Source organism: Panthera tigris, chromosome A3, assembly GCF_018350195.1.
Source record: "Panthera tigris isolate Pti1 chromosome A3, P.tigris_Pti1_mat1.1, whole genome shotgun sequence".
In the NCBI taxonomy this organism is placed as follows: Eukaryota; Metazoa; Chordata; class Mammalia; order Carnivora; family Felidae; genus Panthera; species Panthera tigris.
Genome location: NC_056662.1, coordinates 84,900,327 through 84,912,359, shown reverse-complemented (window position 1 = coordinate 84,912,359; position 12,033 = coordinate 84,900,327). Strand labels below are relative to the sequence as shown.

The following is a 12,033-nucleotide window of genomic DNA, read 5'->3' as shown; positions in this document are numbered from 1 at the left end:
GGGAAGGGGCAGTTTTTAATTGTTTCTTAAATACGAACGTTTCAATGTACAAGGAAAGGGGAAAAGAAAATCATTGAGCAAATACCATAGTGATTAAATCTTGCACACCAGAGTCGAGTCGCCTGTGTATGCTAAAATTAGGTTAGAGTTTTAGGAAAAACGGGATATTTGTGTAGTCTCAAAGTATTGTTTCCCCTTCCCCTGATACATTTTTTAAATATTTATTTTTGAGAGAGTGTGAGTGGGGGAGGGGCAGAGAGAGAGGGAGACACAATCTGAAGCAGGCACAGCACAGAGCCCAACACAGGGCTCGAACTCCCAAACCATGAGATCATGGATGCTTAACTGATTGAGCCACATAGGTGCCCCTCCCCTGAAATTTTTTAATACAAAGGGAAAGATAGTAGATTTATAGTGGAGAAATCTGACAGACACCGCCCTGGCCAATTGATTAAAGTTAACGTCACTAGCAAAAAGACATTGACATTGTGAACCCTTTGATAACAATGTGTGCTGATAAGGACACATCATCATTTCTATGGTATTTTTGCCCCAAATGCCAAAATGTATCCTAATCGTAAGAAAATATCAGCAAGCTTAAGGTGAGGGACATTTTACAAAATACTGAATTAAAAGTTTCAAGGTCATGAAAGACAAGGGAAGAATTAAGAGCTCTCATAAATTAGAGGAGACTAAGGAGAAATTAAAAAGTCGCAAAAATAAGAGTTCCCAAATACCCCTCAGCTAGCTTCCTCTAATGTTAATGTCTCACTAAACCATAGTACAGTTACCAAAACCAAGAAATTAACATTGGTACAAACTGTTAAACTGCATATTTTAGTAAAAAAACTGGTGACATCTGAAAAGTTCTTTTCCAGGATTCTAAACAGGATCCTACATTTAGTTTCTTTCAAATTATTGTTACTGCTAGAAGAATTTGAAAAAACTTGATTTATTTTGTTTTTGTTATTAGATTAATAGACTAACAGATAGTAAATTATCTATAAATTGACTATTTAAAAGAATTTCCTCAAGAAGGATTAGTCTTGTTGCTGTTGAGTACTACACAATTACTGGGAATTGGCTAAAGTTTGCAGAAAGTTTATTTTTCTACCATTCTGCTTATTTTTGTTTTAATTTTGAGAAATCTCAGAATCATGTAAAAGAGCTTAGACTTCAAAGTTGTTTTTCTTTTAACCCTAACAGTGGAGTAGTAGCTTGGTGTGTATGTAGTAATAATAATATTGCTTTAACAGTTGGAGACCTGGATGTCTTCTATACTATTTTGGAATCTCTTTTATTCCTTTTTTCTTTTTCTTTAAAAAAATTTTGTTTTAATGTTTTTTTTTTGTTTTGTTTTTTTGAGAGACACCCCCCCCTACACACAGACAAGACAGAGTATAAGCAGGGGAGGGCAGAGAGAGAGGGAGACACAGAATCCGAAGCAGGCGTCAGGCTCTGAGCTGTCTGCACAGAGCCTGACGTGAGGCAAAAACTCAAGAACTGTGAGATCATGACCTGGAGCTGAAGTTGGATGCCTAACCGAATGAGCCACCCAGGTGCCCCATTCCTTTTTTTCTAAATGAGAAAAAAATAGGAAGGGAGATGGTTGTTTTTCTTCATCTGAGAGAGTGATGAATGAATATGCAACCTTCTGTCTCTTAGTATTATTCTAGTATTAATATGTCCAGTTGACAGTTTTTATTAAAACTTACTGCAGCTCTCTTCAGTAAATGGTATTGGGAAACTGGACCACTTTCTTATACCATACACAAAATAAATTCAAAATGGATTAAAGACCTAAATGTGAGACCTGAAATTGTAGACATCCTAGAAGAGAGCACACAGGCAGTAATTTTTCTGACATTGATCATGGTATATTTTTGTAGATGTGTCTCCCAAGGCAAGGGAAATGAAAGCAAAAAGAAATTATTGCCACTACATCAAAATAAAAATCCTGGACGTAGCGAAGGAAACAACCTAAAAAGCAGCCTACTGAATTGGAGAAGATATTTGCAAAGGACATATCTGATAAAGGGCTGGTATCCAAAATATGCAAAGAACTGATACAGCTCAACACCCCCCAAAAAACAAATAATCCAATTAAAAATGGGCAGAAGATATGAACAGACATTTCTCCAAACGACGTCCAGATGGCCAACAGATACATGAGAAGATGCTCAACATCACTAATCATCAAGGAAATATAAAGTACAATGAGCTATCACCTCACACCTTCCAGAATGGCTAAAATAAAAAAAACACAAGAAACAACAAGTATTCATGAGGATGTGGAGGAATAGGAAGGAACCCTTTTGTACTATTGGGCGGGGGGGGGGGGGATGCAAACTCGTGCAGGCACTGTAGGAAAAGTTTGTTGTTTCCTCAAAAGGTTAAAAATAGAACTGCCCTACAGTAATTGCATTATTGGGTATCAACCCCCAGAATACAAAACACTAATTCAAAGGGATACATGCACCCCTGTTTATAGCAGTATTATTTACAATAGCTAAATTATGGAAGGAGCCCTAAGTGTCCATTGATAGATGAGTGGATAAAGAAGAGATGGTATGTATATACAGAGGAATACTGTTTGGCTAAAAAAAAATGAAACCTTGCCATTTGCACAACATAGATGGAGCTAGAGAGTATAATGCTAAAAGAACTAAGTGAGAGAAAGACATCTGATTTCACTTATATGTGGAATTTCAGAAACAAATGAGCAAGGGGAAAAAAAGACCAAGAAACAGATTCTTCACTGTAGAGAAGCAGAGAGAATGTAGGTGGGTTGATGGGTGAAATAGGTGATGGAGATTAAGGAGGGCACTTGTCTGTGATGAGCCCTGGGTGATGTATGGAATTGTTGAATCACTGTATTGTACACCTGGAACTAATATACCACTATGTTAACTATACTGGAATTAAAAACTTAAAAAATATCTTAATGCAAAAAATAAAATTTACTGTAGCAAAATGAGCTCTCTAAAAGCAGATTCTTAATTATTATTTTGTGTTAATGAGATTCTTGAAATCACTTGTTAAAATGAGTAACCATCTAGATTTCACCTTTATTCCTGAGTATAGTCAGGGTGCATTGATCTTCAATAAGGTCTCAACAGTTTAATTTGGTGTTTTCTGTGTAAGCAATCCATCAATTCCTTATTAATAACTTTATATTTCATAAACTCAGACAAAAAAATCCAGCTTTTAATGTCTTCCTTAAATATTAGAGAATGATACAATTACTTTATAAGATTCTTTATTTTAGTGCTTTGTAATAAATTGACTATGTAGGCTTTTTCAACTACTAAAAGTGATAGTCCTTCCAAAGGCATCCTTACAAAAAGTAGAAAAATAACGAGTTTTAACTTGGCAAAACATATGAAAGAGAGTATCTCTGAGTCACAAGATGAGTCAAGAGGGTGAGGTTTGTTTTTTTCCCCCTTTGTCCATCTGTTTTAAGGGAGTAGGAAAAATCTTTGATCAAAGTTGCTACCAAAAGTTGGAATTTGTTCTTTAGTATTTGACTTGTACCAAGTGCAGATCTGAAACGTTTAATGGTACTACCAAGATGGGTTTAATCTACTTCAGAGATCTGTGCCTAATTTGTAGGAGATTGGTGTATGCTGATACTTCAAGAATCGAGATTCTGTTTCATGCTTTAGCACACATTTAATCCTGCAACACATCTGGTCTACAACGCTGGCAAGTGGAAGTGCTGAATAACTGCTTCTCTGGTGACAGTAATGACCAAATTCATCACTTTGTTCCATACCTAAAATAACTATTTTTACCATTTGTTGTTGAAAGCTAGCTTTCTTAGATTTTGGCTTTAAAAGATATTTATGGCATTGCCTTCCATGTTAACCATTTAAAAATACTGGAATTATTTAGTATAGATTCCTCCAGTTGTTCAGCTAGCCTCAGAGTACTGAGTAATCTAGTCTGTGTCTTACTTATTATTGTAATAGGCAGGAAGGAAGGGACAGAAAGGAGGAAATAAATGGGTGGTTGGAGAATAGATATTGCCTACTTTCAAATTACACTGTCTTCCTAAAGTAAATCCCAAGGTGAGTTTTGGCTGCGTGGGGTATGTGCAAATGGTGGTGAACCGAAGATTAGATAGAGGTCATTCCCTCCATGTTTTATTTCTGGGGCTTTTTAAAAAGCCATTTGTCACTGGCACATTGCTTTGCCTTTAAGGAAAGTTGTAACTACTCATCCAGAATAGGTATCAACTATTTTGTAATATTTCACAAGCTATTTAAAGCAAAAGACAGAAAATGTCTTTTAAAATATTGTTTTAAGGGGCACCTGGGTGGCTCAGTCCGTTAAGTGTCTGACTTCAACTCAGGTCACGATCTCGCGGTCCGTGAGTTCGAGCCCCGCGTCGGGCTCTGGGCTGATGGCTCAGAGCCTGGAGCGTGCTTCCGATTCTGTGTCTCCCTCTCTCTCTGCCCCTCCCCCATTCATGCTCTGTCTCTCTCTGTCTCAAAAATAAATAAACGTTAAAAAAAAAATTAAAAAAGTTTTAAGGGCTTGTGCCAGAGAATGAGTTAGTGATACTCATAACTACAGGATATACAGTTAATTCCCCCCATTTTTTAAAGATTTTTTTTTTAATGTTTATTTTTGAGAGAGCAAGCAAGTGGGGGAGGGACAGAGAGAGAAGGAGAGAGAATCCCAAGCAAGCTCCATGTTGTCAGTGCATAGCCTGGTGCGGGGCTTGAACTCACGAACCACGAGATCGTGACCTGAGCTGAGACCAAGAGTCAGACGTTTAACCAACTGAGCCACCCAGGCACCCCAGTCTCTCCCCTTTTTAAATCAGAAATTGGTACGAGTCTCATGATCAGAGAGTTCAGGGAAGGACATTCCAGCAGAGGGTATATAAGGAAATGGAGGCATGAACTTTATGCTATAGAAGAATTGTGCCAAGAGCATTGTAGCTAAAGTAAAGATGGGGAAGAGAAGGATGGAAATTTAAATTGAGGCTAAATATTGTCAAGGGCTTTAGACTTTGTATCCTGAGCGTGTTAGAAAGCCACTACACATTTTTAAGCATGAGAGCTAGCAATTTGGCTGAATGTGATTTTTAGAAAGATTACTGTTGGCAGTGTAAAGAAATATATTTGATTTATGATTCATCTTTATTAATATTCCTTGTTCATCTGTCAAGACTGGAATGCTTTTGGATTAGTGGGGTTTTCCAGGTAATTGAAGATAGTCCTTCACCTTGCTTTCAGTTTCAGAATGTGACTTTATAAAACTGTTATCATGTTTATATCATAGCATTAGTAAATGGAATCTAACAGTTTCTATAAGTATTATGGCACTACATTTCTGCCTTTGCTCTTTCCAATTAATGGTACACTCTAGAGTTACTCTAAATGAGATGCTGTTTGGGGACACATTGTCTTTCCTTTTCCACTTACAGTGTATTTTAGTCATCCATTATGTTCAGTTTCCTCATCACCTTTTCTGGTTTGTGGTTGTAAGGCAAAATTAAGATTACTGGAGAAAGTTAACTCATCCTTGGTATGGAGAGGGAGAGTAGCTTTCAGCAAAAACTATGAACTTGGAGAAACTGTTCTGAAAGATCCGCTGATTGGTGTCCAGTAGGTTAAGTTGAGTTTTACTCTAAATTCTGATGGCATTTTGATGAGTAAGTTTTAAATCTGAAACACTTAGAATTAAAACTCATTTAAAACATTTATTGAGCACCTTTTATATGCAGTGTACAGAACACCAGTGAAAGGTCATGGACTCTGGTCTGAGGTGGGGAAGACAGGTAAATAAATGAAAAGCATTTAAGGGACTTAAGGTTTATTAAATTTTCCTCCCAGGAGTGAGGATATCCAGTTTCATCATGGAAAATAAGAAAATAAGGTTTATTTGAACAGTTGCTTTTATCATCTGTTCATTAAAGAATAAAAGGGACAAAAAAAGGTTATTTGTAGTTGATGTGTTTATGAGGTGCGTATTTCAGTTTTGATTGGATTATTGTAGGTATATATGTGTGTTTTGCTATTTGAAGCAATGTTCAGTTGAATCATTAACATAAAGGCATTTCTGTTACAGTAAAATGTATGTATTGAAAACCTCAAATGCTGCAGAATCACATGTTGGGAAAGTATGGTTTGGGTAGACTCAAGTATGCAGCTTTGTAGCAGAGTACTTAGAAAACGATCACGGTCTTGAAAACTTTAGCATAAATAACCTCTGGCATTTGTATTAAGCACCATAGCTATTCATTTATTAGCCTTAAACTAGGACTCGAGCTTCCTATTTTGGACCTTCCTCCAGGTCCTTGAGGGCAGCTGCTTTAGCAGAAACTAATTTTGTAAAAATTAAATAATGAGCCATGGTACAGTCCCTTTGTTAAATGCTTTTTGAGGCTTGGTGGTGGGAGAGGTGGAGAGATGAGGAATTATCTTTGCAGCTGGTTCATTTGTACCCTTTTCACCATAGAACAGTGTTGGAAAGACTTTTGAAGTTCCTGAATCTACTAAACTTGCTGTTTTCTGTAAAGGCAGGCATTTGTTTTCACCTTTTTTCTTAAGATTTTATTTTATTAAGACTTGTTCTTTGAGAAAACTTGTCCACTTTTTCCCTTCAGAACGAACTAGGAAAAATCCCTATGAACCAGTGACATTTCTGTGCTCTGTTAACTCACAAACCAGCTCTTATGACTCCCTTTACCAGCTGCATATGAACTACTTCATATTAGAGCAGCATCTGGTAGTTAGTTGTATCGTCTGTACTTTGTAGTGCAGATACAGTTTTTATTTCACTTTAACATAATTTTATATTTAAAAAATCTTTAACTTTTAAGTTCTTATAGTGAGAATGCCATATATTCGAACTTTCAAGAAGCTTGCAGTCTCGGTCTCTAATACTGTGGGCCATAATACATGTATACCCATGGGCAGCATAACATTTGACTTAATTTTCTTTTAATATATTTGTATTATTTCTGTTACCAAGATTAAAATTATTTGTATGAATTTGATTTCTTAAAGGAATGAAGACAGTAATGTAATTTAGAAGAAAAAATCTTTCAAGAATGCATATGCATATTAGAGACTGGATACTGAATTTTTACAGAGTAATTACAAACTAATGCAAACATTTCTTAAGTGAATTTTGTTAGCTGTGGTTCTTTTGGTTAAAAAACATAAAAGCGGTATTTTATTTGCTCATACTTGCTAAGAGTATCTCTGGAAGAATACTCAAGAAACTGGCAACATTGCCTCTAAGGAGGGGAATTGGATGTCTACAGGGTGGGATAGGAGGGAGGCTTTAATTTTGAACCATGAATAGTTCAAACCATGAACTATTAGAAAGAAATCAAACTTGAAAAAAATAAGTGAAAGATGCTTTGGTACAGAACAGAGATTGATTTAGCCTGCCTAGTAGGAATCACCTGACTCCATGATCGGCTTAGCATTGCAATCCTATAATATCTTGGTGCGTATACAGTTTGTATGTTATGGCAGGGGCAGGCAAACAAAAAGGTAACCAAATAAAAATACTATGTACTTTTCTGTTATAGGCAATTAACCAATAGAATATGTAACTTTTAATTAAACTCAAACTTTGATTAAGTGCTGGATTTTTTTCCCATATAATTCTCATAAAATCATTTTGTAAATCTTGCCACCTCTTTTGGTTTGTTTTTAGTTGATGCTGATGAAATTAAAAGGCTAGGAAAGAGATTTAAGAAGCTCGATTTGGACAATTCTGGTTCTTTGAGTGTGGAAGAGTTCATGTCTCTGCCTGAGTTACAACAGAATCCTTTAGTACAGCGAGTAATAGATATATTTGACACAGATGGGAATGGAGAAGTAGACTTTAAAGGTAAGAAAGTTTTTTAATTTAACAAGTTAGGTAATCTATAACTAGTCTTACAGTTCTGTGTATGAAAATGTCTGAAAATTTAGTTTTTTAAAAATGTGTTTATTGGTGATCTTATAATAATGTTAAATTCTTGAAACGTGTGGTATATGAACCTTAATGAACTAATAAGTAAAAGATCTTTTACCGCTTGGTTCATATATGATCAAATTTATTTCCTTTGTTTTTGGAAAATTAATCTTATTTTGGGAAACATAATGTTAGAACTGCATTTTTAGAAACTTTATTTAAAGAATGAGACTTACACTAAGCAATAAAAAATAAACTAGTAATAAGGAGATGAGCATTTTACACAGGATTATTTTAATCTAGAATTTTACATAAAACAATAGTGATTTTGCTAATATTACCATGGTACATAATTTTATATTTGATTCTATACTTTGTCATCAACAGACTTTGTTATTTTAGTTCCAGGAACTGAGTTTTAAGTGAAGGAGGATCTAAAACAGATTTTATGATAGATTTATTTATTTTTTTTTAATTTTTTTTCAACGTTTTTTATTTATTTTTGTGACAGAGAGAGACAGAGCATGAACGGGGGAGGGGCAGAGAGAGAGGGAGACACAGAATCGGAAACAGGCTCCAGGCTCCGAGCCATCAGCCCAGAGCCTGACGCGGGGCTCGAACTCACGGAGTGCGAGATCGTGACCTGGCTGAAGTCGGACGCTTTACCGACTGCGCCACCCAGGCGCCCCATAGATTTAATGTTAAACAGGCAGTGAAGAAAAATGATCATTTTCACGAGGCTTCCAACACTTTATTTAAATGAGTCTGAATTTTGGGGCCAGAAATTCAAAATTATTTTTGTTCTGGCAAAACAGTCGGGGGGTGCTTGCTGGCTCAAGAGCATGAGACTTGGATCGTGAGATCGTGAGTTCAAGCCCCACACTGGGCAGAGAAAATTACTTAAATAAATGGAAGAAACAAAACAATGTATAATCTTTTTTTTAATACTTGTAAGATTTTGTGTTTTTTAAATATTTTTATTTTATGTTTAAATGTTTATTTTTGAGAGAAAGAGAGCAAGCAGGGAAGGTGCAGAGAGAGGCGGACAGAGGATCCTAAGTGGGCTCTGCAGCTGACACATAGAGAGCCTGATGTGGGGCTCAAACTCCTGAACTGTGAGACCTCGACCTGAGCTGCAGTTGGACACTCAAGCAAACTGAGACACCCAGGCGCCCCAGGATTTTGTTTTTAAGTCATCTCTGCACCCAGTATGGGGCTCCAGCTTACAACCTTGAGACCAGGAGTCACATGCTCTGCCTACTGAGCCAGCCAGGTGCCACTGTGATCTTTTAAAAAACCCCTCTTTTATAGTTACATTCCAAAAAGAAAGAGTTAAATAGCTTAAAGAATTGTTTTTTAGTGGTAAGCTGTGTGTTAATTAAGAAATATTGCTCAGGGGCACCTGGGTGGCTCAGTAGAGTGTCCGACTTCAGCTCAGGTCATGATCTTGCGGTCTGTGAGTTCGAGCCCTGCATCAGGCTCTGTGCTGACAGCTCAGAGCCTGGAGCCTGCTTCGGATTCTGTGTCTCCCTCTCTCTCTGCCCCTCCCCTGCTCATGCTCTGTCTCTCTCTCTCAGTCAAAACTAAATAAAACATTAAAAAAAAAATTAAAAAAAAAATATTGCTCAAATTGATTTGACCTTAGAGAACTGAAAGTTTGGATATTTAAAAAAATACATAGAACCTTGTTTGTTGAAATTTCAAATTCAGCACTTTCAGTTTAAAACACTGCTTTGTAATATTTTCTTTTGCAGCAAAAAAAAATATTCTTTTATGGATATGTTAAGTTTTTGTGTGTGGAGGGGTATTATGTATTTTCCTATATTAAAAAAATGAAACTTCTGATTTGTAAACACTTTCTGTTCTTATTCAGAATTCATTGAGGGAGTCTCTCAGTTCAGTGTCAAAGGAGATAAGGAACAGAAGTTGAGGTGTAAGTATTTTTCTTAACTGAATTTATTCTTCCTCTTATACCACTACTACCCCATACTACATTATAAACTCCTTTTTTAAAAATATTCTAAAAGATGACTTTTTCTAGATTCTTAGTATATGTAACAGAAATTGTATATTCTGGAGAAAATCCTTTTAGGCTCTTTGCAACTAGTATATTCTAATGATGTCATTGTTGCTTTTTAGTTGGATAGAAAGAAAACAATTTCCTTCTAGTGAAAACAGCTATATAAACTGCTTGTCTTGGATAAGAGATTTGTTGATGAAAGTGGGAAGAAATGTTCTAATGTCATTAGGTGAACTTAGTTTATATACATATTTAGCCAGAAGTCCACTCTTTTGGTTTATGTAGGCACCCTCTATCACAGTGAACATCTGGACCTTTGTAAGTTATTCAGCTCTTAGACATTTTATTCAGTAATAGTTCTCTGAGGCACAGGATATATGCAAACATCTTTTGTAAATGAACTCTTAATATAAATGAGAATAACAGTAATAGCAATTGAACTTTTGCCATGTTTCAGACACTGTTCTAAGCAATTTTTTACATGTATTATATGCCAGTTATAAAGTATTCTATAAAGAACCTGGGAAGTTGGAACTGTTATTAGTCCCAATTTTATGTACAGAAACTGAAGCTTAGCAAGGTTAAATAACTTTCCTTTAGGTATGCTAATTGGCCCAAGCACTCTTGACTCCAGAGCCCATACTTTTTTTTCTTTATTTTTAATTTTTTAATGTTTATTTATTTTAGAGACAGAGAGAGACAGAGCATGAATGGGGGAGGGTCAGAGAGAGAGGGAGACACAGAATCTGAAACAGGCTCCAGGCTCTGAGCTGTCAGCACAGAGCCCGACACGGGGCTCAAACTTACAGACCGTAAGATCATGACCTGAGCCGAAGTCGGACGCTTAACCGACTGAGCCACCCAGGCGCCCCAAGAGCCCATACTTTTAACCAGCTGTGTAACTGCCCCTAGAGGCAAGATCAAATGTGAGAAGGAGCCATCTTCATAGTCATAATTCTAGACTAGATGTTTGACAACTCACTGTTTTCTTCTTCATTGAAGGTATTTACTTGTGATTGCCTTACAACTGCCATTGATTTTCCTTACTCTTTTTTTAGTTGCTTTCCGTATCTATGACATGGATAAAGATGGCTATATTTCCAACGGGGAACTCTTCCAGGTGCTGAAGATGATGGTGGGGAACAATCTGAAAGATACACAGTTACAGCAAATTGTAGACAAAACCATAATAAATGCAGATAAGGATGGAGATGGAAGAATATCCTTTGAAGAATTCTGTGCTGTGAGTACAAAAGAGCTGGTTCTTCAAAAGTTAGGTTTTAAAAGCATTTATAAAACTACTTAATAGAGAGAGAGTTCCTTATACTTATTTGCCCTAGAAATTTATATACAGTATTTGATTTTACCTAATTGCCCATATTCAAAGTTTTGAAATATTCCTTATGGTAACTGTTAATAACTAACCATTATTCTCAAGAATTCCTGTTCCCAGTGATTATCTGGTAACACACCCTAATGCTAGTACCATTTTACTCATACTAGTAACTTTTACTTATTGTTAGTAGTCCCCCACATTACAAACAGGGCATATTCTTAAGGTTCATTTAAAAATAAATATGTTTGAAAACACTTGTGGAGGGTAGGTGTTGATGCGGTTTCAGCTAGGAATCCAGAAGTTTGGCTTCATGAGGACAACAGAAGTGGAGTGCCTATGCATGTTAGACTCATCAGCTGGGCAGTGTAAATGGTGATTCCTCCCCTGTCCCCTCTCCCAAGCTACTGATGGATTTGCCACCACTCAGTGCTTCCAAACAGGAACATGCTAGCTGCTCAGCTTCTTTCTCTACTTTGCCAAAGCAAAGATACTAGCCTTTTGATACATATAATAAGGAGTTTTAACTGCAAGCTAGAAAGACCAGAGAATCCAGAGGAGAGGCGAAGAGAACAAAGAAAAAAGTTTTAAAGTTTTTCAGTTACGATTGGATGCTACTGTGGCAAGATTTTCTTCCTCCCTTTTCATTTTTTATTTAGACCATACAAGGAAAAACTAATGACTGCTTGTGTGTCATGTAAGGACTAAAGTTGTTACTGTGGCATTGAAGTAGAAGTTCACATTATCCTTTAAG

At 36.4% G+C, this 12,033-nt stretch overlaps 1 protein-coding gene across 4 annotated transcripts in view; it reads left to right on the top strand.

The window, feature by feature from the left end:
• The window catches only part of PPP3R1 (protein phosphatase 3 regulatory subunit B, alpha), a 72,930-nt gene that overhangs the window by 55,485 nt on the left and 5,412 nt on the right, over positions 1-12,033 (top strand). For all 4 annotated transcript variants that reach the window (XM_042981599.1, XM_042981598.1, XM_042981601.1 and 1 more), the window contains exons 3-5: positions 7,684-7,860; positions 9,800-9,859; positions 11,005-11,189. In XM_042981599.1, coding sequence (XP_042837533.1) covers positions 7,684-7,860; positions 9,800-9,859; positions 11,005-11,189 — 422 coding nt within the window. The remainder of the gene's footprint in view (positions 1-7,683; positions 7,861-9,799; positions 9,860-11,004; positions 11,190-12,033) is intronic.